The sequence below is a fragment of the Aphelocoma coerulescens genome, chromosome 8, assembly GCF_041296385.1.
Source record: "Aphelocoma coerulescens isolate FSJ_1873_10779 chromosome 8, UR_Acoe_1.0, whole genome shotgun sequence".
Classification (NCBI taxonomy): domain Eukaryota; kingdom Metazoa; phylum Chordata; class Aves; order Passeriformes; family Corvidae; genus Aphelocoma; species Aphelocoma coerulescens.
Genome location: NC_091022.1, coordinates 26,598,932 through 26,625,446, shown reverse-complemented (window position 1 = coordinate 26,625,446; position 26,515 = coordinate 26,598,932). Strand labels below are relative to the sequence as shown.

At 40.3% G+C, this 26,515-nt stretch overlaps 1 protein-coding gene across 8 annotated transcripts in view; it reads right to left on the bottom strand.

The window, feature by feature from the left end:
- ELAVL4 (ELAV like RNA binding protein 4) overlaps positions 1-26,515 on the bottom strand; it is an 80,850-nt gene that overhangs the window by 15,271 nt on the left and 39,064 nt on the right. For all 8 annotated transcript variants that reach the window (XM_069023372.1, XM_069023376.1, XM_069023375.1 and 5 more), the window contains exon 3: positions 3,925-4,028. In XM_069023372.1, coding sequence (XP_068879473.1) covers positions 3,925-4,028 — 104 coding nt within the window. The remainder of the gene's footprint in view (positions 1-3,924; positions 4,029-26,515) is intronic.

Sequence of the window (26,515 nt, the reverse complement as noted above, 5' to 3'; positions counted from 1 at the left end):
GCAAACCTATTTCTCAGGCAACAGAGAAAAAGGAAGAGAGGGGTGCACAAGACTGCACTTCAGGGGGTCACTGGCTCTTTTTAGATTTCAAGCTTCCTTTCAAAACTGTTCTGCCCTTGTTCCAATGAAGCCAGGTCACCTGAATCCCCAAGTAAATTGTAAAACACTTCCTTCGCATCCTTTCAGGTGGTGTCCTTTTTTCAGGGCAAAGCAGCAGTTTAAACAATCTGTACCCCATGCATCACACATCTCATTTTCCTTCTGATATTTGATGCAACTGAATTGCCAGGCAATCTTCAACAGCAGCAGTGACCTTTCATAAGCTTTTATGGATGGGTAAATTTAATTTCTAAAAATAGATTCAATTTCTGGAATATATACTTATTTCAACACACTGTCTCTTCCCTCATTCTAAACTGTTTTGCAGAATTATGTCAAGCTTTAGCTGTAAAAATAAAGTGAAGCTTTTCTCCCTCACAAGAAGATGATGCTGCTATGAAATGGCATAAATAAAATATGCACTATGATCAGTTGAAGAGGAACAAAATGTGTATAACCTATTACCACCAAACACAACACTCCCTCCAATGCTTTTTCCAAACACATATTCTGTAAATCGTCACCTCTCAACTTTGACTTGAAAGGGCATCATTGACTTAAATAAAATGCACATAAGTATTTTAGCTGCTAGAGTGAAAAGGGATTATTTATCATAACAATGACAGAATAAAAAAAACATTTCTTCAGTTATTTTAGTCCACACATCAGAGCTGACTGTGCCTGGCTGTTCTGCTGATCCTGCTATAAAGCCACTTCCTCCTGCGACTGCATGGCTGTTTTGCAAGGCATCAGGAGAGAGAGAACATTAAGCTGCCACAAAAATATTACAGAAGTGAAAAGGACAGCATTTGGGGCCACATGCATAAAATATATATATTATTTTTAAACAGGAATTAAGCCTTGTGCAGTCAAAAAATGAGTGCAAATACAACTCCCCAGAGCCACCTCATGTTCAGTCTAGGTGCAAGAACAGCAGAGCCCACAATACAGATGGGACACAGCCAGCAGGACCACAGTGACCTTGGCAAGCATAAGTAATTTGCCACTGTAAAAGGGCTTTCACAGATTATTCATTTTAACTTTCTTTCCACCAAAACAGCTTCCAAAAGGCAGCCAGAGAAATTCTACCTGCAGGGCTGTACCGACATACATAAGCAGAGGCCAAGGTTCAGCCCATCCATCAATAAGATATTTACAGATTCATTCTGGGGCAAAAATCTCAGCCACATTCATGAAGAAAACAGAACAAAGTACTGTTCAGTACTCTTCCAGCTCAATGTTATTCCATTAAATATTTTTTAGCCTACAAAACTACATGCCACTAAATTCCTTTCTAGATGTTCTCTTGAGAGAGCACATTTTTAGTAAGTGTAAAGGGCATCTGTAGCTAAAGTAATCAGGTCTGATAATTAAATATAGTAATTCCACAAGTTTAAATACTTCAACCTTACAAAGAATGAAGTGAGATGCTGGAAAGTGGCACGTGGGGGAAACTGGCAAGCGAGGAGGTTCAGCAGTGCCGAGTACGGTTCCTCATCACCTCCAAACCCCTTGGACACCAGGGATATTCTCCAGCAACACAAATGCCATTGGCAGCTCTAAACACACCTGATTTACCCTCTCAGTGTGCACACTGGGAAACCTCCACCCCCCCACTGCACAGCACAAGGGAAGCAGACCTAATTTATCAGGATTTCCAGAAGTAACACATAATTAAAACTAGAAAAAAACCAAGGGGGTAAAGGTGAGGTAATCGCATGCAATTCTGCAATGCAAAATTGGGTTGGAAACTACTGATTAGATGTCCCTGTGGCCAAAACTTTGGGTACTGCGATAGAAGACTCCCTTAGGTTGGTTTTAGGCAACTGCATAAACTCAAGTTTTATTTAAAAAAGAAAAAACCCTATGCTTCCCCCTGAACTTATGCATCTCCTGTGCATGTAGATTAGCTCAATCTCTTTGCTTATTATGATATAGTAACAGCTTTCAAGAACTCTCCCCAAAATGTCCTTTTTTTCTATGCAACTCTAACAAGCTATTAATAAACATGAAAACCTCAAACCAAACAAATCAATGAATTTCTAAAATTTATACCAAGTTAAAAAACAATCCACAAAGATTTTGCATGGGAAGTTCCATGCAAAAAAAAAAAAAAGTCTTACTACAGCTGATAAAGAAAGGCATAAATGTTTAATTTCACATGTGAGAAATGTATAATAATTGGTGTGGGTTGCAGTTTCTGGAGGTCTTTTATAGCACAAGTTTCCTGTAACCTTGAAATATTATTAATGCAATAGCATTGCTCTGGTTCACAAAAAAGAACAGAGGCAAAGCAACAGAGGTACTCAGGGACAAGAAATGCACTACTTTGCTAAGGCTGAATAATGTTCAAAATATACATGTGCTGTATGAAAAACTGATCTAGATTTTTCAAGTTCTACTGAGTTTTTAGTAAGTATTTTCAAAATATTTTTTTCCTGGATAATGTGCCTTTAAAAGCAATTTGGAGAGCAACTTTTCACTGTAAGTGGGAACTGCTGAGTCCAAGCCTGCATTTCCACCTGCAGCAGTTGATAAGATGGTAGATTTTGCTGCCTTGCCTTCCATATTTCCTGTAAGTGTTTCCATTAACTCTACAAAACCATGCTGTGAGCATTTTGATGTATGGCCCACATACATATCTGTGGGATGGAATCTGGATGGTCTAAGGGAGGTCTGGAAGCAGCCTTTTATATGTAAACCATGCAGCTACTCCATCACTTTCATAACCCTCAGCTCAGCACTTGTGCTCCTCACTGATCAAACAGATCAGGGGAAAAACCTGCCCGAAACAATCCTTAGAAATACACCAGAATCCAACAAATATTTTTGCTTCAGGGTACACCACTTTGTCCAAACCACAATCTTTAGCAAGAATGTCAAAACTACAGTATTGACCACACTACACTATCTCATTTGCAAGTTACAACATCACTGACATTACTTATACCACTACTCACTACAGTAAAAATTCTATTTTTATATTCTTAGCATTTTTAGCTTTGAAATACAAATTTAACTACAGAAGAAAAATTAAGAAAATGGTGCAAATCAAAAGCCAGCATTCAAAACATGATCAAAGCAGTTTCAGATAATTTGAATCTGATCTGCTGTTTGTTCCCCTTCAATTTTTTGATTCACATCCCTTAAGCTGCATTATTTGTCAGAATTTGGGATGTGGAAATCTTCTGTAAGCTGTTTCAGAACAGCTTTATCAGCCATGCAGCAGAAACTGTGACAGTGTAGAAGCTTGCTTTTCTTGTGAGACCACTAAAGAAGGTCATTGAATAACTAATGGTCTATTACAACAATGAAATAAGAGACTTCAGTGGGAAGCCTCCAGCTTTTAAAAGAATAAATCAAATTAAGGATGTGGAAATTGAGAAAAAAATTATTTTTCAGAATGACATATTCTAACTTGTGAGAAACATGCTTTCAACACCTGATAATGACAGGAGTGTCACTAAATGAACTCTGTGTCAAAGTATTTCCCATTAAAACATAAGGAAACATGTAACTTGTGAATACACCATCAACGTACTTCACTTGTTTATGGATAATGGTATCACTCTGGCTGTTTTATTCTACATTTAAGCCTCACTGTCGTGCTTTAAGGAGCTTCCTGTTACTTTCCCCTCCCTTTAACAATAGCAGCAATTTCAGAGAAGAGAGATTTAATCTTCTGCATGTCTGCTCTCTGTTCCAAGGAGGAGCTCGTTAACCCCCTTACAATGGAAAATAAAATAGTGACGAAATTGCCAGAAACAGTTTCGACTACTTTCTCCCCTTCCTGAATTGAGCAAAAGGCATTTTATATTGTCTTACCTTTATGGTTTTGGTCTGGAGTCTGAGTCCATTTAAAGTGTTAATGGCTTTCTCTGCATCCTTTGGATCAATGTAGTTAACGAATCCATACCCTAAACTCTGCCCTGTTGAAACACAAGAAATAAAGAAAAAAGGACTCAGTATTTTTCAGCACAGGAATACAACTTCCAAGAGTGGGAGCACGATTTTCATTTCATCCCTGCTTTCCCTTACTGTGTCTATGCTGCTCTTCATCATTTCTTTATCTCCTTAATACAGGGAGAGCCATCGTAACTTTAAATTGCTGCTCTGAAGATCCTTCTGTAAGAAGGAGAGGTGGCAACCCCTCACCCTGCCTTCCCCAGGAGTTTACTGAAAAGCATGTATGAGGCTTGACAGCAACACAATTGTGTAACAGTTTTGTGCTGAGCTCCTAATAAATATAACTGGCTGACCTGCCAGTAATGAGGCCACCTCTTAAAAATAAATAAACAAACTTATAATTTTGCTACTGTTTATAAGCAAGCTTTGAAGTATTTAAACCCCAAAATTCGGAAACTGCATTTTTACACTAACCTTGAAGGAGCTGAGGAACACAAAGCCACCTTTACATCTCATTTTACTGCTCAGTGAGCAGCCAGTAAATAGGAGGAAGAAGGGACAGCCCAAATTGCAGTTAGGCATGGGACTGCATTAAAACTCCCCTCCGAGCAGTCGAGATGACAGCAAACCCAAACAGTGCAACAACTGCTGCTGTGCACGGGATGGCAGGAGTCCACTTCAGCAGCCAAAAGCACTTCAACAGCTTCTGTTTCACCAGCGAGATCCGTGCGTGTGTTTGCAGCAGAAAGAGACACAGTTTATAATCGGGGTAAGTGACACGGGGCTGGAGAGGCCAGGCCGTGCTGTCGGCACTACAGGATCATGGACACTCCCAGGGCTGTGGGGCTGCAGAGGGCTGAGAGAACCCACTCCACAGGGATCTGTTTCCAATTCCTAAGTAGCAGCTTTGCAGCACCAATTCTATTAATGCAACGTGACAGACAGCCGCTTCCAGATCCCTTCCTTCGAGCATCCTACTGAACTTATTTTGCATGTTTGGAAAACACAGCTTTTTTTTTTTTCCTTGTGTTAAGGCACATGATCTTAGAAACCCACAGAGATAAAGACATTTCAAGAATCAGCGAGCCCAACCAGGCAGGTGAACTGCCCTGTATTCCAACCACGCTCCCTCTCAAACACCCTTCCATGTATCTGGAGCACAGCAAGCCAAAAAAACCCCTGTCCCTTGGCGCTGATGTGCAGAGAATCAAGATGCTCCTGCTCACAGGCAGTGAGAAAGGAAACATGTGAAAATCCCTCCCAAGGAGAGGAACAGCATTTGTGGAGGTTTCTAGCCACAGGAGCAGCAAGCAGCGACCCAGCTCCTGCTCACCAGGAGGAAGGGGAGGTTGGGAAGGCAGCTGCACACCAAGCGCCTTGATGTCCCCTGGAGGCACAGATCCTGCCTCCCAGCACAAAGCTTTGTTTCTTTGTCTCCTGGACTACAAAAAAGCATCTGTGTGTTTCTCAAAGTCAGACACCACCAAAAATACAGCGTTTGCTGTAACACAAATACAGGGAATGCTTCTGCCTTATGAATTCAGATCAAAGCCCTAAAAGCTGCTAACTATGCAATGGAAGACTTTAAAAATCCATGGAAACACTGCAGCTCATGCCTGAAATGCCCACATGCAGGCGCAAGGATAAGAAATTACTGTTTTAACATACAATACAGCCAGAGAGCAATTCCATCCCATCAATTTAACTTCAGAAAAAAAGTGTAAAAACATACTCTGTCTTCCTAGAGAGCTGAATTAATCTCAAAAATATTCTTACCCAAGTTACACGACATAAACCAAGAAAGACCTGAAGTCTAGCTAAGCACAAAGCCTGGAGCAGAAATAGTGTAAAGATACTTTCCCTGCCATGCCTTCCTCTGCTCGTCCACCTGAGGTATTTTATACAGCCCCAACCCCTGTGCCTCTGAACATATCAAGTCTTTAATACATTTAATCCTAAACAATCCTAGTGAGAGGAAAGCCATTCTCTAGGAAACAAACCTCTTTTTATAGGGGGAAGAAGACTCAAGGATCAGAGCTTGGATAACCTGTGTTTGTATCCATTCTTTTCCCTCTTAATCATCTCTGGACTTCAGAGGTACACAGAGAGCAGGAGTAGCTGACATGAGGCCTTGGGATTTATGTCCAAACATCTGACCTTGGGCTTCCACGTCCAGCCACTGCTATTCTCAAGACACATGGACTGACCAACCTCTACAATGTATACACTGTTTTTCAACAATCTCCCATAGAAACATTCTTACTTCTGTAAGTACTTGCACAAGAGAGACCATGGACAGCAAACCCACAGACAGCACTAGCAGCAGGGAAGGGAAATAAATGGCAATACAAGAAAAGAATGAGATCACAATTACACAAAACCTTTTTTTTTGAGCTCCCCAGTAACATTCAAGTTATTTAGATATCATCATCTCTCATTCTCACTACCAACTGGCAATGGATAAATATATTTTCTCCAACATAAATAAGGCTGGTCTTGTCTGCATTCAGGACTTGGCTTAATGAAAACTATTACACTGTCATACCATTTTTCTTTCAAATAACAGGTCTGCAGAAACTTTCTTCTTGTTAGTGTATATATTCCTGAACATCAAGAAATATACAAAACTTGTAACAGGACTGCAGGCCTGTTACTCAGAAGCTATTGGTTATGAATTCATATCCCACAGATTGCTGTATTAGCAGTACTATATTCTCACCAAAAAAGGCTGAATATTCAATTCTGAGCACAGAATTTGTTAATTCAATGAATACCCTTCTAATCTTAAAAACTCCACACCCTTCACAGCCCATTGAAATCTTGGTGCAGTTGTTTCCACCAGCAAATTCCTGCTGCTGCTTTCTGGCACAGACCTCACTGTACCAGTGAAGCTGAAGGGAGAAAAACCTTCCAATTAAGAGCTTTCCACTTCAGGGGCGTATTTTGTTTTGTTACTTTGTATTTTCAACCATCTCTCCCCCTATATATTATCATGTGTTTGAAGACTGACACAAAACACCCCAGTCTCAAAAAACTGAAAAGAAAACTCAGACAAAAAACTAATTTGTGAAAAGCTTTATGATGACTGTGGCAAACATCATAAAGTTTTACTGTGCTAAACATTTACGGTGAAGAAGCCCAAAAAATTTACACACGGAGCTAAAAATATTATTTTCAAATTCCTCTCAAGAGCAATATACCTTCTGTCAGACAAAACAACATCTAGATAACAAAAGAACTAAAAATTGTTACAGGTAAAGAAGGAAAAGGATTTGTTCCAGAATACAGTAAACAGTATGAACTTCCCTATTTTCTTCATCATGTGCTCTTATTGCATGTACTCCAAAAGGGTAACACTTCTTTGGACACAATCTGGCAGCACAAAGCAAGCAGCTGGACCTCTCAGTGGGATCCCACACAGACACTGTAGTTCATTCCCATGCTACACTTCCCAGGAACAGCACCGTAAATAGTAAATATTTTCTGTGATTTGGAATCCAATAGTTCATCACATGCTGTGATTCAGTAGGTCAGGCAAGCGATATTTCTAGATGATCCTAAAACAACACCTTGTTATCTTGCTATTCCCACTGCTCTTTCTGAATGTTTTATCTAGCAGCAGAAAATGTATAGTGGACCTCCCAGAATCTGGTAAGGAATAGGTCTAAAAAGTGAGCAGTAACAGGGTTAGAAGTTATCAAGGACTTGACAGTATTAAAAGAAAAAAAGAGCAGGCAAAGCCAAGCCCAAGCTGGTTATGTACATGTTTTGCATTTTAGAAAGTTCCATTTCAGAGCTGAAAATTATGCTTAAAACAAGCCATGAGAAAGAAGATGGGAAAAAAAAATCAATTTACCCTGTATTATTTACATCCAAAACCCTGTAACTGTGAAAAAGGCAGAGTCAAAGACCCATACCTTCCTTTAATTCCTCTATACGCCAGTCTGCTTTGGCCAATTTCACATTTATATTAAGAGGTAAAGGGAAAACACATAGAAAAAAAACCCGTGAATTAGAACAGAAATGTTATAGAAAACAGAAAAAAAAGTGCGTAAAACCTCTCTGGCCAAAGGTTGGAATAACAAAAGATTTTTTTTTTTTTAAGGTTACAGAAAAGACATCCCATAACACTCATCCTGACTCACCAGGAGATACTAACAGCAACAGCACAGAGACAACAGGCATCATGTACACCTGAAGAAGTATGTGAAGGTATAAACAGCAACCCAGGTGAATGATAAACAGGAGCTCCTAAAATTATGTATGTTTAAAATGAGATGCTCTGGATTACTTGCAGAGAACAGACTCAAAAAAGAGGGGCTAATGGCTCTCTCGTGATCAACAAATTCCAGGAGCCTGGAGGAAAAAATTTTTGCACTGAAACTCAAAGTGAAGACTGGATGACCCAAGTAAGCACAGGCCCAGCTGTCTAACGCCAAGCAAGGCAAAATTACAGACTCTTCAGTGGTAGACTCTAATAATAAAGAATTAGTGAGGGGTAATAAAATCAATGTCAATCAAATTAAGTCTATGCAAAATAGATTCTGTCAAACTAAACTGACAACCTCCTTGATGAGATTACAAGTTTGACCTATAAATTTTAAGAATGCCATTAAATCAACACTGATATACTTGGTCTTCTCTAAAGGACTTGATTTGGTACTGCTTATTAATTGACTAAAACCAAATTAACATAGCACACATTAAATGGATTAAAAAAGCCAACAGATTTCTAACTGGGAATTGTGAACAGGAGGTCACCAGAAAGACACTTTCCTACAGGTCTATCTCAGGAAACAGATCTTGGCCCTAAATTGTTTATTTCCACTGGTAAGTGGAAAAAACCCAAACTCCTTGCTCATGAAAATTGACTGTAGAAAGACAGGAGGAACAGAGGATAAGTACAAAGAACAGAGGGAAGGTATAAAGCAACTTAAGATCCTCAGTAAACCACAAATATACACATTTAGATAGCACAAAGATTACATCCTGACAAACCAAGTTAACTGTGGCATACTTTAGGAATGCTCAAATGAAAGACTGACACAGGCCACATCAAGCCTGCAACATTGACAAAAGAGTTAGAATTATTCTTGCCATAAAAGTCACACAATCAGAAAGGGAAAGAAAAATTGCTGCTTCTGATCTGCCTGTGCTTTGCTGAGGAAGAGCCTGCTCCTGGGTGCATATGCTCCAAGTGAAACACTGATGCCTTGTGATGGTGCCATGAGAATTGACTACAGCACAAGACCTCCTTCAGTTGAGATAAGGGGGTCAATCTGCCTACCTGATCAAAAAAAGTTGAAGCTGAACCCAAACACTACTACATTAGTATTCACCTGAAGTACAAATTAATTTTTTTTTCTTACTCTAATGTCTGTCCACGGAGTTATGTATCCCAAGTCCGACTGCTTGGCAAGTGAAACCAGACTAGAAACAATATAGTGAATTCTCTTCTCCTGTGGAAGCCATTTACTCTGTTTTTGACACTATAGGTAACATGCATTTAAGTACCTACCAACCATTTTGTCAGTTCTTCTACCACTGGAAATTCCAAAAGCTTGATTTTTTTTTTTTCCTGAAAACTATGCTCTAGCTCAAGCAGAAATTAATCCAGGGAATGTTTTAGCAAGATGCCTTAAGTGCTCTATAATCTCTTCTACTCTGAAGCTCTACAAATACACTGTTCCTGCTGGTTCTATGAAGAACAACCATTGCCACAAGCAAAGCAGAAGCAAACTGCTTTCTCAGTAAAGTCTGAAGCCTTCCTGTTACAGAAAACTATTCTAAACAGCAACTTAGAGGTAAGTGCAACTTTCAGTTGCCCACCTGTGACCAGGTAAATTAAAAAAAAATGGTTAGAAACATCCTTTTTATTTGGAAATAAATGACTGCGGAACGCAATATCACATTAAAGCACTATGGTCCCTACTATAAGCAGTCACTCACGAGAACAAGCACAGAATAGGACAGCAGCAATCCAAACTGCCTTAAATTGTGGTTTTGTTGTCCCCTGCCCAAATGTAAAACCTCATTAAAGCTGCCCTCCTGACAGCCGTAACACGAGCGCCAGCGAGCGCCGCTGCTTCCCTGCCACAATCCCTCCCTTTGGAAGTAGGGCACGTCTGACAGCTCATCTCGCATCAGCCAGGCAGGAGCCGTCAGACAGTAACAGCCTTCAGTCACTCTGCCTTTGGGACCAAAAGATAAATAATGCTCACCACGAATTCTCCAGATCTCCCCAGCTCTATTTTTGCCTGTTCAAACCTCGGTGACATCTAGGGGAGAAACTGGTCATGGGGTGAGCTTCTCTCTATCACAAAAACTCAGCACAACTTCCTGTCCACCTGCGGCTCTTCCATGCAAACCTGCACATGCTCTTCCACTTTTCCCAGTGTTTCTCAAGCTTGAGATGTTTGTAATAAATAGCACCTATAGATGGCTGGCAGGGAGATTGCTTTCTGTCCTTTAAGAAAGAGTAACCAAAGAGACTTCTGACATTCAAGGCAAGCCCTGCTCCAGCTGGCAGGCCCATTTCAGAACACCCCCCTGTGAGCCTTCAAACCATTTCAGAAGTGTTTTAAACACATTCCTGGGATGAAAAGGAATGACTGCAACTCATATGAAAAGCCATATGAAGTAGAGGCTTTTGGAGGAGGTTACATAAAACCCTTGAGAAGATATATTCATAACGTACAAAGAGGGTCAAGGGTTTTTTATTGTTGTTTCCGCAACAGTTATCAACAAATAGAGCTGTTCACCTAAAAATGGAGGTAAAGCTATCGAGAGAAAATTCAGATCAAGGGAAAATGAGATCTGATCACGAGACCAGTTCAAAACCTGCTCCTTGTCTGATGCTTTTTTATACCATATAATGTCAGTCTCATTCATCCTCCACCTCTTTACCCAAGGAGAATCACCTGCTGTCACCCCAGCAATGCACACTGCAGTCTCAGGAGAAGCAAATCAGGAGGGAGGCATCTTCTACACACAGTGCTCCTAGGACCAAACAATTAAGCTATGGCTGTCACAGTCCCAATTCACTGCAACCCATCTATGAAGGGTAACTTGTTCTGTGTTAGTGCAGCTCTATCACAGCACCCATTTAGTCCATAGTTTATTTACAATACAGACTCCTTATGTTTGTACAAACTAGGATTTATTTAATACATGTTGTCCATGAATAGTAAGGAAGCATTCTCCCCCTACTAACTCTTGCTTTTGCAAGAATTTGGGGAAAAGTGCACAATCTTTCTCAAGCAAAAACTAGACAAGAGAGAATAAATAAATCACTTGGTTTTTGCCTTTTGCAGGAAAGTTACTTGAGTACAAGCTTTGTTTGGGGACCTTCCATCAAATTACTACACTTGAAGTGCCCTTAGTTCTTTTGAGAAGATCCCACTTCCACATTAGGAGAAGGCAGCTGTATTTAAATGCAATCCAGTCTAGAGTCCCAGATATGGTGTGATGCTACAGTGCACCTACAATTAAGAAACATGACTTGTCCTTGGTTAAAAACAGCCATCAGCATTATCAGAGTTGAGTAGATCCTTCTTTAAATACTACTGGAGAGGAAAGCCTGGTTCCAGACTAACAGTGAAATGCACTCATAACAGATCCCCTCCTAAGAAACATGCTTATAGTTTCACAAAAAGTAAAAAAGTAAAGCTAACCCCAAACCTCTGGGAAAAAATCCTCAAAGTTCCACAGCCAGAGCACCTGCAAAGGCTACATAATGACACAAAGCTCCTCAGATGGGACAAGATCCCTCAAGCAAGCTCTCTCCCCTCAAGGCATCAGAGCCCTGATAGCCAAATAGCAATGGCCCTCCCCATCAGGTTATCTGCACAGAGAAAATTCCTATCGCTGCCTTAATGCCAGAGAGACTCAGATAAAAGCTCATTCATGCAGGAGACAGGCCTTTTTTTGGGGAGCTCGAGGGGAGACACGCGTTGCACAATGAGGTCCCACGGGAACCCTACGCACACAGGATTTAATAAACTTCAGCCCAAGTGGAAGGGGCTTCTTTACACCAGGCCTTCTCCAACAGAGACGCTGCTACATGATTAAAAAATCCCCCAAAGGAAGCCCTTGCAAACAGCGTGCTACATCCCACGTAAAACTCTCCCTCGGGGAGAGGATAAGAGAGGGAAAATGAACCAGACATACAGACACCACTCACTCAATTTTAATATCTGAATGGGAAGTGCCAGATACCATGACAACAAGCCTAGAAAAATAAAAGGGGAATAAAAAGAAGCATTGCCCAAAATGTGAAACAAATCCTATAAATGTAGCTACAGCAAATGATTAGTGCTGGTGAGGTAACTGCAAGCCCTGGACCTCCACATGTCTTTGGAAGGGACCCACCAGGACCCGGACATGGTGACCTCAAAATCAAAGCAAGACTCCCCAAACCCATCTGCAAGCTCCCTATGATAGAAACACCATTCATTCAGCACTTTGAGTCAAAAAGCTTGATTTTGCCAGGCAGTGCCAGAAGAGATTACATGAGTTTTGTCCTCTTCTGTAGTTTTGACAAATCTCTTAATGCAAGACAGTGTAATTTAATGTCTTGATTTTCAGAGATGCCAAAGCAGTAGCAGTTCTTGTGTAAATAAAATACCCATTGACAGTAACTGCCATTTCTCAAAATCAGATACAGTAATTGCTTTCACTTTAGAATGGCCCCATATATCCACTGAACACAGAACATGATGGAGCATGCTTTGACAGCCTGCTGCTGCCCAGAGCCACCAGATCCTTCTGAAAATCCTACTCCCACAAACTTCAAGAAGACTTTCAAAACCACGCAAGTACTCCATTTTACACTTTACAACACCAGGAATATAAGACACACCCTCCCTCAGAAATCGTGCCTTACAGTCTCCTAAAGGCTTCTATCATTTCAGATGTTCTGCATCTCACCTGAAACAAGGCTTTGCTCTTACCTGCATACTGCAGAGTTCAACCAGGTCAGCTGTGCCACTGCTGTGCTTGAGGACACAGACTAATCTGCATGCAAAGCTTAAGTGGCAGTTTTGAGACAGATGCTGCTGACTTGGCTGGAGTCTTCTGTGGTTCCCATTACCATAACATGGAAGTGTTTTATCTCTGAAACACACCTTTCCTCAAAACCACCACTGAGGAAAGCACTTTTTTTCCTATTATGGAGAAGAGAAACTGAAAGGCATCACAATTTCCAGGGTGAACTTGGACAGAGTAACACAGTCACTAAAACAGGGAGTTAAAACCGCAGCTCCGCCACTCTCAGACTGGAACCTTATCATCGGCCCATTGAGAGTTGTGCTAGGCTAGAGATATCTTGTAAACAACACACACATTTCATGCTCTGTAGAATTTATTATCCTCCTTTTTCTTTTTTGTTTGCTTGCTTTTATCAAGTTTCTTTAAATGCAAAACTGGATTTTCAGCATGGGTGTGTTCATACTACTGCAAGCAACTGATTAAGTAGCTTTTGAAAAGCTACTGCTCCTGACATACACAAGACAAGTGAGTTCCATTTCTGAACAAATATTTGGATTTTGCTCCCCTCAGTTGACATCTCTCGCTTCCCTTCTTTTCATCTTCTCCTCCCCCTTCCTTCAAGGAGCACACAGCCTCTGAATTAGCAGCTGTTCCGAGAAGAGCAAGGCTGCACTCCTCCCCGCTTTGTCCCAGAACAGAACAGGGACTGTACTATAAAAATCCAGTGTTCTGGGGACAGGCATGAATGGACAAGAAACAGCCATGACTTGTCTATCCTGAACAGTAAATTCAATACTGAAGAGACGACTTAAACACAAGAATGCAGACATTAGAAACAAACGGACTAAGTGAAAACAAGATTCAGTAAGAAAAAGTGAAAACAAATAGAACCAGAAAAAAAAAAAAACCTGAAAGATGTAACAGCACATAAAAATGGTTACCAGCAGTGTGGAAAAAAATTCTGCAATTAAAGAAGCCACTGCATTACATGCATGATGCATGCAATACACTGTGGGAAGCCGTTCTCATCCCTAATAGGGGATGTCACACTGGGGAGAATGGATACAGCAGCACTGGACAAGCAGTACAGAAAAAACTGTAAAGACCACACAACTCTAACAAGGAATGCATATACCAGAGACGAGGAAGGCAACAAACTGAAGCCAAATTTCTGCAGTCACTGCTTTAAAATAAGACCTAAGGCTCAACAGTGACTTAAGATACAAGCTTAGAAGTGTGTTGAAGTGTCCAGGGTTAAAACACTAAAATATGGTATCCTTTGATGAAATTTGACTAAAGGGAGATACAAAAGCCTATTTATTTCAAACATGTAAAGACCATGACTGGAGATGAAATATTAGAAGCGTGCCGCTCTTAATAACATTACTCATAAAAAAAGATGAAATTAGAAGAGGGTAGAAAGAATCACAGTCTGGAACCAAAGAGAAAAGACACTCCAAGAGCATGAGCCAGCAGGTCACAGAAGAGGCACATGCTTCATTACAGCAGATGTATCTTCCCTCCTGCATATCATCCCATATCCCAGCACTTCTGAAATTTAGATGAAAGTAGAATGCAACTAAAAATTGGATGCTGAACAACGGAGCAGAAGCTGAAGGCAAACCAAAAGAAACAAGAGTGATTATTGACTGGTCAGGCTTCAACCAAAGGCACAGTAAGTTTGGATCACAATGAGCCCATACTGTACCACATATATAGTTTTGGTGCAAATGTGCCAAACTTGTATGGGTGTCTGGCATTGCCCTTTTTCAGAGGCAAAGCTTATGAGGAACTCCACTAGAAAATGATGGCAGTGAGTGGTAGAAGAAAGGCAGAAGGACAGAACCAGAACAGAGCCTGCACACAGATTAAGGTTCCTATTTCCATGAAGTGTCAGAACTGCAGAGTGGAAAGAGTCATGGGTCAACAAAAATCTTGGTTCATAGGCTAGAGATTTTTATTAAAAGGCCAAGAAAATACTCTGTCAATAAGAAGGAAACAAGCAGAGGACATGGGAAAGACAGAGCTAAGATCTGAAAAATCCATTGCATCCTCAAACTTGGAATGATTTCATGTAGAAATGGTGGTAGCAATGCTCCTAGTCTAAAGGAAATGGCAGAGGAACAAAACTGGAGAAAAACAAGAGTCTGTTTTGCAAAACAAGAATATTAAGTGAGACATAACAGTATACTGCAGCATCAATATCTGAAACCTGTTTGACTGCAAATTCAAAAAGCCCTGGTAATTTTGTCATTAAATGATTTAATTCAGCAACATTTAAGGGTTTGTACCTCAGCCTCTGTCAAGCAACAAAAAACAAAAGCCACAACAATACTAACAAATTTCACAGTAATTCAGAACAATGACTCTCAATACCTGTTCTGTCTCATCAACAGCCTACTAATTAAACTCTGAGCTCTACTAACCACTTTTTCCAATGCACAGAGGAAAGTAATTTATTACAGACCAGAATACAAAATTTAATATTAACAACACAACTCGTGACTGCAGCATTTTTAATCTGATCAGCAGAAACCTAAATAAAAGCTGCAACCTGACAGCTAAGAAGGTTAATCTGTAATAGATTTACACATTACTTTACACAGCATCTGGAAAGATGCTGAGAAAGGTAAAGCTACTTTATCATATTCCAAAACATGCTACCCATAAAAATTTTGCTATCCACTGATATATAGACTGCAGGGAGCCTCACCACAAATTTGTTTCAGCTTTAAGACAGAACTTCCAAGAATTTTAAAGCAGGAACCGGAATTTAAGTATGGTTTCAAATGTTTGTAATATTCCTCCAAGGTACCTGCAGGTTATGAAAGTAAGGAAAACTACTTTAAGGTGAAAATATTATGACTGTGTGCAGATACTACTTAGTTCTATCACTTAATCTTGATAATTTTCTTGAGAAGAATATTAGCATGAATATGCTCCACAGTAAATTTTCTCCAACATAAAAATCCTGTCCTTTTCAAGGTGGCAGATTTAATCTATATCAGCTAATACCTTCCCTTATGGCCTTATCTACATGTATGGCACTAGATGTACAGCAGACTGATGCCATTGCTGGCTGACCACCACTAAAACGAGTGCAATTTCTGTGATACACAACTCAAAAGGCTTTTCACAATATTTAACAAGTAGGTGGTAAACAGAGGAGAAGGTAAATAAGCATTTTTCCTTTTGTTTCCAGTTTGGCAAAATACTTAACCTGGAGCAAATGAGTACCACAATCCTACCAACAACCAAAATCAAGGTACCAGAGCAGCTATTCCAATGCAGCAGAAAGCATAAGGGAAAAATATGTTACCACTCAAGTTCCCAAGCCATTCATGTTTAGGGCTGGGTTTTTGGTTTTATTTTTTTGGTTAACAAAGAATGGCTTCCAGGGCAGGAAAATGGTTAATGAAACAGAACTGGGCAAAGATATGCACTGGTAAATAGAAATGACACAGATACAGCAAGCAGGAGAACAGAGGAGTCTAAAAAAGGAACTGCTGGAGAATACTTCTTGTTACACGTCCTATCTTCTCATGCCCTACCTACCCATCCTCACAGCAAGGAAAGTCAATACACCTCCTCCATCCAGCCAACAGCTTCCCAGAGAAGGAGGAGGCAGCCTCATTTTTTGGGTCCTAGAATTCTGCAGCAAGAGGAAGGAAGCCTGTTGATACCTAACTTAAGGTGCTTCTAAATGTGTGTGAGCACAATTATCTGAATAGGGCCAGCAGGCAGATTAGAGCTCGTACTGCAGGAACAACAGCCCCTCTAGTACAGCAACAATTAATCACACTGGCAATGCTGCCATTTGTTTGCTTGCAGGTGAGTATGACACAGCTTTTTGTCCATCTGCTTTTGCAACATCCCTTAAAAACCACTTAACTGGAAAAAAAAGGTAGTTCGGGCTCTTGTGAATAAAAATAATAAAGTGTTCAGTTCCCCCCCCCCCCCCCTCAAGCTGATATATTCCACCAATTAAACAGATGCTGAGTCAGTCTTAAGAACAGCAGTACTGGGTCAGAGCAGAGGTCTGCCTGGTCCAATATCCTGTCTCCAGCAGCACCTGCAAATCAGTAACTTGAAGTGAAATTCCTAGCAGGGACAAAAGCAGCAACATCAACATAGTCAGGGATGGATCCTGCTCAGGAACAACAGAGAACAGCAGCTACATCCAACAACACCCAGCAGTGAGTCAGCCAAAGCAGAGCCAGTGAGCAAAGCCAAAGAAATGGACTGGTACTTCATGGCCATGATGCTTTCTTCCCCTCTTTCTCTTATCTTTTTATAGAATCAGAATTTCACAGGGATGAGAACAACCACAAGATTGTGGCATCACAGAAATGGGAAACATAGCACCTGAGCAAAACCTGTCTTAATAGACATGGAGAGATACAGAAGGGCCCAAACAAAACTCAGGCTGTATCACAAATGGTTTGAAAAGTTAGAGGCTGCAGTACCCTATCAATGACACCCAGGAATGAAGCACAGGACATAAAGAGAATGCTGATGAAATCCAGAGATTTGCTGGCAAAGACCGTGCATCAGAGCAACTTCCAATAACCCAGATTCCCGAGATGGTTATCTGTGCTGACTCTAAGCATGGGACTGCCAGTGAGCTGCACACAAAGGCTGTTGGACTTCCAATTCAGGCAGCAAGAGAAACTCTGCTTTAAGCAGGAAAAAAAAAAAATAGGTAGTGAGCAGTGTTAAGGGTGCAGAAAACCCCCTCTCCATATATCCTTGTGTGTAACAGCATAACTTGAAGTTAAGAAGTTTTAATTGTAAGACAATTTAAAATGATGGCCTAAGTTTCCAAGCAGTGGGATTAAACTTTTGACATTTTCTGGGAGCAAAGGAGAGAAAAAAAAAAGACTTAAGGCCAGGCAAGACCCCCATGCAGTAAATACCCCAAAAGAAACTTTGACCTCTACAAATGGTATCTCACTTGACACACAGATAGAAAAGAAGTTGGCTTGATCATGTAAATGGGTCTTTGCTCAAGTCACAGAGAAACTCCAAAGGCAAAGATCTGAAGGATGTATGCTGAGGGGATGGAACCTGAATGACTACTTTCATCAGTTTAGGGACTGCACATAAACTGAGGTAGCAGAAAACAGAGGAGAGACAGGAATGCTGAGAACATCCAGGAGTAGCAGATCCCAGTACCAGTCTGAAAGTCTCAGGCTGACCATTCCCAGAAGCCAAGGTGAAAATCACCTTGGTAGAACTCTTTTGGCTGTAGAGAAAACAAACTGCTTGCTAGGGAGTCAAGTGATGATGGATCAGCTCTGCAAGACAGAAGGGGAAAGGACTCCCTGGCTCACTGATTCAGAGAATCAGCTACCACAGGCAGGTCAAGTAACTAGTCACAAGTTTACTGAACACCTTCTGAAAGTCAAAAAGAAATGCCAAATGCAGTGTTGGTGAAAATTAGCCTTGTGAAAAGGGAGAGCAGGAAGCAGATCACTTTCCAAAGCATTTGAACTGGTTTTACACAGGTCACTTCTGTTCCTGGACAAGCTGTGCAGCAAGAGCACATGGTAGACAGGCGGAGGTGACAGCCACAGTACAGCCATGATGCTCATGGGTGTGGCAGAAGGGCAGAACTCCTTGAGCAGCAGGGAATGGAGAAATGCTGGGAAAGTCAGCCTTGGAAGCCCTGACAGGTACCTGGGTGTGCTATCTACTGCTGCCCCAAAGAACCCTGCCTCAGCTGCAAGGCAGTGCCTCGCTAGTGGCTGACAGTCTCCCAGGACTTTCCTGGCACTCACTCCTTCCCTCCCTCTTTCTCCTTGGGCTAAAAGGAAAGAAAAGAAAAAGGGCTAAAGAGAAGCTGCTGCACACAAATGCTGAAGCACAGAGTCTGGGCTTCTTGAGAAGAGGGCAGAATGAGCCAAAAAGGAGAGAGAACACTAAAAGAGAAGGGTGGAGTGCCACCAACAGACAGCTCCACCAGAGCCATTTCCCTGGCTGTTCTCTGGTAGACAGCTATCCTTCAATGCAGGTGATATGAGGGATGGAAAAAAGGCTCAGAGTAGAAGGTCAGCAGACACACTGGAAAGCCTCATAAATAACCTTTGTATCTGGAAGTCATGATTTCAGAGGTGTAGGCGTACTCGTGCTGTTGAGGAAAATCACACTGCTAATCCTTCCACACTGGGCTTGATGGGAAGGTGATGGTATTTATTCAAACCAAGCAACAAAAACTGAAGAATACTCTAAATATGCATTAGATGTATTTAATACACTTCAGAAGCAGCTCAGGATTGAAACTGGTGAAGTTAATTAGAAAGCTCTTTCGCAGCACAAGGGTCATGCCTGCTTGCTTCCTGCCTATTTGCCCCAACACTCATTTCAATTGCTTTTTTCCAATAATCAAGAAATCAAAATTCTTTTGTTCGCCAGCACAGCCCGCACCAGGCAACTGCAGAGAACTGATAAAGAAAATGATGGATGCTAATTTGACCATTTTCCTCAGCGTTCAGCACAGACATCAAATCACACAAAAAAAACATTTTAGAGATCCAGCACTGAGACACTCGCTACCATTTCTGTGTCTCCTCCTCCACAGTGCTAAGTTCAGACACTTAATGCAAATGTTCATTAAAATAATCAATATTTGGGAATTGTCTTGAATCTGCAGCCCTTAAAATAGGATATGCAACATGGAAATTACGTTTATCTCTGCTCAAGAACAGAATATACTTCAGGAAATAAGCTATAAAAATAACTAGGCTATGAAATTAAGATCAATTTATCAAAGGTCTTTAATAACATTCAGAGCCATATATTTAGTCCTTTAAAAATAATTCTAGATTTCAAATTTAAAAGACTCTGAAACATGTCTGGTTTTCCATATCTTTTAACATTTTATTCTCTGCATAAAATGAAAAAAGCATACTCTGTATCCCATCCGATCAGAAGAATATTTTCTTTTCAGTTCCAAACTAAATTATTTTAGACTTCTGCTTCTCTGGGCACTTGACTTTCAGCTGCAGTAATACCACTCTGACCACTCTTTCCTCACTGCATTTGTCTACATATTAAACACAAAGAAGTAACTTCCATACAAATCCCCTTTACCTAATAAGTAACAGTGAGGCCAATGTACAGTCAACTTTCTGAAAAACCTAAGGCAATTGACTTAATTTGGTATTTTTTCAGACAAAAGAAGTCTAGCTGAGTACTCTGCTGCATAAATATTTTTCCTATTTCAGCAACTACTAAGTCTTTTGCTTTCAAGGAAGTCAAATGCAAGAACTCCACTGCTTCTTACCGAGATTCCCTATACAGTCAATTTGAGGGGCACTACTAAACATGGCCTTTAAATGCAATCAAGCCAAATGCCAGAAATATATATTCAATTTACAGTGAGCATCACAGTACAAAAGATTTTTTTTTTTCCTGTTCTGAAGAACTGTATTAATTCTCCTCTTCTACCAGAGCACTGACATTGCTGCTAATGCTCAGTCCAGAGCAACAAGATCTGTGCCAAATAAATGATCAGAGATCAGTGACTAGTTACCACTGTTTACAAAGAATTACTAAAAACCCCTTCCAAGCCAACAAGGGAATAAACTACCTCTACAAGGTATTTTTCTCCTAAACCCTGTTATTAGGTGGGCTTATGCCATGAGGCATGAGTGTTTACATACTTTCTAAAGAGTTTATAAGTCTTATCTAACATAATCCCTGCATTCTATAATCCTATCTGTTTAATGTATTTTAAGTGGGGAAAACCGCTGGAACCAGTAGTATCTCAAAATGGAAGGCACTTTCAAAGCACAATCAGTGAATTGGACATCAAATGCAGAAGTAGTTTATGCTCAGATTAGAGGTTCAGTCATCTCAGATCAGGTACCCTAATGCTAGGTTTCACTGTAAGCTATATTTATCTGCATATGGATCAATTTTTTTTCTTCCCACAGAACACTTCTAGCACACCATTTTACAAAATTCTTAAAGAAAAGATAGACAAAACACTGGCAGCCTTTGTATGTTAATTTTTCAGTGAATACGTGTTCTACCTGCAGCTTCTAAGCATAAACAGCTGTGAACTATTTACCTTAAATAAAAATACATCTTTTCTCCCCTTGACGAAGCAGCACAATTTTACTAATATTTCTGCAATTTCCAGCCTAAGTGTAATGCAATGGTTATGCAATGTAAATGCAATGGTTACCTATTGTCATGAACTGTATTACCAAAGGCCTGTTCTCTAAAATTAAATTTAGCCATTAATCCCATTTTTGCTTTGTGTCTTTACATTATGATGAGATTCCAGAGTCCTCCTTTGATTCCCACCCAGACGGACACTGTGACCTCCCGGTTTATCTACTCTACCACGCATCAAAACCTCCAATAAAATACATAAAACTTGTCTGCTGCCTGCTGCAAACACTGGGCCAATAACTAGCTGATGTCTGCTTACCAAGAAAAGCTTAGGGAGTGTTTTCCTGCTACTGCACATCTGCCATCAGACCCAAGAGCTTCCCTCCTGAGAACATGGCCATTCCTGCCTGCCTTGTCTCCTGCCTCCCTGCGCATCACCACTGTGCAATTAATGGCTCCTGCTCCTGAGGATACAGGCCTTCTCCATCCCTTGCTTTCAAAGCAGTCACCAAATCCAGATGCTGAAATTAAGGCTGCTCAATTAAGCTCCAAATTTCAGCAAACAGAAAACATGCAGCTCTGAACAGCATGTTCTAGATAGAAACCCACCAGTTCCCCACCACTTGCTGAACACACTTGGTTAAATAAAATCTGGGTCTTTGCTTTTTACAGCAGCACCTTTTCAGTATGTGCTGGTGAACTACTCATTTTACAGGAAAGTTGGAAAAAATATTTTTTTCTACAGGGCACATCATACCAACTTAATTAAGTGTGGACAAACTTTGGAATTGAAGGGGCAGAACAGCCTTCCCAGGTCAACAATTTACCAGTTTCCACAGAGGAATGAGCATTGCACACTTCTCATGTGAAAAATACCTTCCTGTACTTGTTCAGATAATGCTACATTACTTCTGACTGTCATTTTATTAGGTTTTGGTTCTTGGATCTTATGTTTGAAAATCCAAGGAGTAAGGAGTAGAAAATCCAGAACTTCTAGAGAAGACTATAGGTAAAGCAGTCAGTATTTCTTTCTCTCCTTTTCACTGGGATCATTGATATTTAAATTATACTTACAATGCCATGATTATTTCTGAACCGCAGTTTTAATCTAAACCTGCATCGGTACTATTGTAAATACCTGAAACTAAAGTGAAAGACTTCAGTCTTTGTACATAATCTTAAAGGAATTGCAAATTCAAAAAGGAACAATTACAAAAAAACAAAACCAACAGAGTTACATTTTGGGCAGAGGAACAACAAAGTTCCTGATTACACATGCAAAGAACATCAAACTGTACCACACAGCAGAATTATGCAAACCCTGTCATAACTTAAGGGATGCACAGAAATCTTGTATCAATAAATACTCTGCTTTACAGTGTTCTTGGATCATTTGAAGATGAGAAAGATTTGCAGACCGAAGATTTTTGGATATTGATCATCTGAAGACTCAGAGACATAAGTTTCTGAGTAGGTTACAGAGAAACAAAAACATGAATCTTAAAAGCTACCAAATCAATTAAAAAATTAATAACAAACATCCCCTTCCCCTACACACAAACTATGTCAACAAGGACAACTCACTGGGCCAGCAGCACTTACATTTTCTGATGGACACTACATTGACTAGATCTTTTGTCTGCAAACACAGGACAAAAGTTCAGCATTTCTTCTCTGAAAATTCTCATGAGTTCAAACCCTTTCCTTCAAGTGATGAAGATATTTGTCACTGGTTTTCTTCAGACAAAGTAAGAAATAAAGAGCATCTGCAACACTGCACAGCTTAGTATCACTGGTTAGTGCTGAGTCTCATATCCATCTGAAGCCATGGGTTTCCTCCCTGAAGTCACCTCCCCTCATCTAACACTGCTCCAAAATGTTTATGCCACTCAGCTGGCTTTTTTTTTAAACCCAAGTTCCTTCTCATTTTTTGAGTGCAGCTGATTAAACCTGAACAACTGGGTTGTTGGACGAAATATGCTGTAGCTATGAAATGGTACAGCAGGGACCAGTTTCACTGTTAATTTAAAATGCTAGAATTAATTAGGTAGTGTAAATGAAGAATTTAATAAGCACACTTTACAACCACAAGTTCTGCTTTTATTAAACACCCCTGCCAAATGAAGGCAACTATCTTCAGTCTGTTTTTCCTTGTCTCATTTCCCTTAAAATCTCTGCAGTGGAAAAAAAAAAACCCAAACCATTTTTGCTATTGCAACCCTTCCCCCATAATTAAAATGTATGCCTGACTTCCATCTCCTCTCTCAAGTCATTAGCATCTTTAAAAAATGCTACTGTATATCCTGCCTGTTCTGAGAAGCTACCAAACAAAACCCAAGTTTACGATTTTGGTTTTGAATACCAAATTAAAGGCTGTCTTAGAAGCTGTCATTCCTATTCAACTCAGTGCGGTGTACTACCAAATTAGCATAGTTTTTTAGTAAAGGAATATGCTTGTTTAAACATGTGCCTTTCCAAAGCGAGGGGGCAACATCACAAACCAATTTTATTAAAAACTCCCACTACTGTTCTAAGACTGCAAAAAGACTTGGAGCAGATGACTATTCCTGTCATACATTGTCTAACCAAATTTAAAATGAATAAAAGAGTTCAGGTCATGAATTTTATCGGAGAGATCCAGTACGTTTAAACAGACTTTCTTTACCTTTTAACTCCTTGAAAACATTTCAGAAGACTCATTATTCCAAAAAAAAGAAACAACCAAAAAACTTTGCAGCTCCCTGACAGGAGAAATAGAATCTTTTACATGAACCAATTCAATGCTACCTAGCTTCAGAAATACATTTGAGATTTTCTACTATGGTTTTGCCAGGATAACTATTTAAACATGATTTGGTTTATGACCTTTTCTATTTTTCTTGAAGCAAGCTCTCGCTACAGCTTTTGATTCTGACTTTTTTTGATTTGCCTGGTAATTCAGCCCAGCAAGAAAGAAGCAAACTTAAAATACACGAAGACAAACCAGACTTTTAACAGAAAGAACAGCACACTTGTTTAAGGGCATAACAAAACAGAGCATGCTTTCGTTAGATTTATTAAAGCCACAAAACTTTCAACAGAAACAATAAATCCAAAAGCAGACAAAATCTAAACTGTTTCACATCTTCACTGCTTCAGCAATAGCTTAAGAATTCACTGGGCTTTTTGCAATATAGCTTTCACTGTCAGAAAAAATACTTCTATTGATTTTTAATAAGGAAAAAAAGCAAAGAGTCCCTGAAAAACCAGTCATTCCTCTAGCAGCCTACTGGCATACTTCCACCCCCCTCCCATCCCAAAAAACCAGTCCAGGGGCCTAATGAAGAACAAGCTTACATGATGATCCAGAAAGATGAGCTGGGTATGACCTCAGTGCATTTCCATTTTGTTACTCTCCATGTTCTAAGAACCTTAAAAACATGAACTGCTTCTGGCAGAGGACTGCATTTGATTTACTAACTCCGAATTCAATGTGAGGAATGAACATGCATCCTCAAATTCAGTCATGTTGCACAATGCCTTGATAACAGGCCTGAAAAATCTTGGCAGATTAAATTCTGTTTTCAAAAACAGCACAGATAATTTGGAGAACAATTTTTTTTTTTACAAATTTGGCTCTTTTGTACTTGTATCATCACTTAAAACAACACGTAGGGGTGATGTCCTCAAGGCATCTGTGGAAGTTTTTTTTAAAGAATGGTTCCTTTAAAGTATTTTAGTGATCAAAGATTTATGCACTTTGTATAGAAAGAAAAGGCATAGGCAAAAAAACTACCCAAGAATATGTCAGAAGATCATATAGCAAATTTTTCACATCTTCAAACAGAAAGACAAAAGCCTGGAGAGGGAATGAAACAAAAAGAATACTGTTCCTAGCTGATGAAGTAATGGCTCTCTGTCCAGAGCCAACCCATTCCCTATGAAAACAACACTGAGTATCTAAAATCTTGAACTTATTTTGCAAGGACATCACCATGAATTGGAGGGATAGGGTAAGCAGTAAAAGCTCATGAAACACAAGATGAAAATTCCAGTTAGGCACCCTAGGCTCTTATAGATGAGGGTTAGGTATTCAGTTCTGTCTGAACTGAACTAACCTGCAGTTAAATTTTTCAGATTATTTTCAGACTAGAACAAAAACAAAGGTCTGTAGAAAAAAAAAAAAGAGTAAATAAAAGTCAATTCAATTTTTCAATCTTCTTTTTAAAACACCCGAAGCTGTGGCCAAATCAGAAGATTTATTGCAACAGATACATCATGGTCAATGTGCTAAAGAAAGCTCTGCTGGACTACACTTGTGAGGACTCAAGCTGCCCTACAGCTACTGCCATTTGTTATGTGCCTTGTGTTCAGACCAGAGCATTGCTGTGTGTCAGGAAGTAAACAAAAAAGAAGCATTGCATGCTGAAAGGCACTAAGCAGATCATAATGCTGCCAATACAATGGCTGCCAGGATGTTATGGAAGCAGGTATGGAGATTCACATTTTAATTCCTCATCTTCCCGTGGTGCCTCTTCCCACAGAGCACACACCCAAGTTGCCAGGAGAGCCTCTGAGGGGAGCTGACTCTTTTTCTGGAACCCTTTCCCTCCCAAGGCTGCTGCTCTCTGTGCTAAACATAACAGCACTGATGATGCACTGAACAGCAGTGAAATTTCAGCTGCTCCCACCTACGGTGCAAGTAGACACACAACCTATAAAACTAACCTATAAAGCAAGCTATAAAAGCTGATTATTCATCCCATCTTGTGCACCAGTGGATTTTTGGCTGCGGCAGCAAGGATGTGGATTAGGACAGGTGCATCTGCACCCATCCACACCTCCTCTGGCGACAGTGCAGGCACCTCTCCTTGTTGAGGCAGCATCTGCCATGGGAGGCTTTTATTCTGAAGGCACCTACCAATGGGTGCTGCTTCATATGAAAAAGGATCACGGCAAACTGAAATGTTTTTGGGGACCAGAGTTAATTACCTAATGTCTACAGATGTCTGAATGAAATCCAGAGGAGGGTGTCCCAACTAGAGCCCACTGCTGTTCCAGAACACTGTGGTCAATAAGCTGTGATGGACATAGAGAACTGTTGTGGTTTGAAGCCACCGTGGTTGAACAACCTCACCTTACGGTGCTCTTAAACAGGCAGAAATGTAATGAAGGTCTGGGGAAGCTCAAATAGAGTCAGAATTAGGAACCATCAGTTGCCTCAAGCCATTCAGACAAGTCCATGTCAAATAAAAACGAGAATGACTAGGAAAGCAAGGCCACCATCTAAGCTCTCCTGCAAGAAGCTGCACAGTGTGTTACGCACATGCAGACTGGCAATGTTCAGGCTTCTCCCCCAGATCTGTGGGGGCTGAGAGTCGAGGGGCTTCTCAGCTGCTCTAGATCCACCGTGCAGCACTGA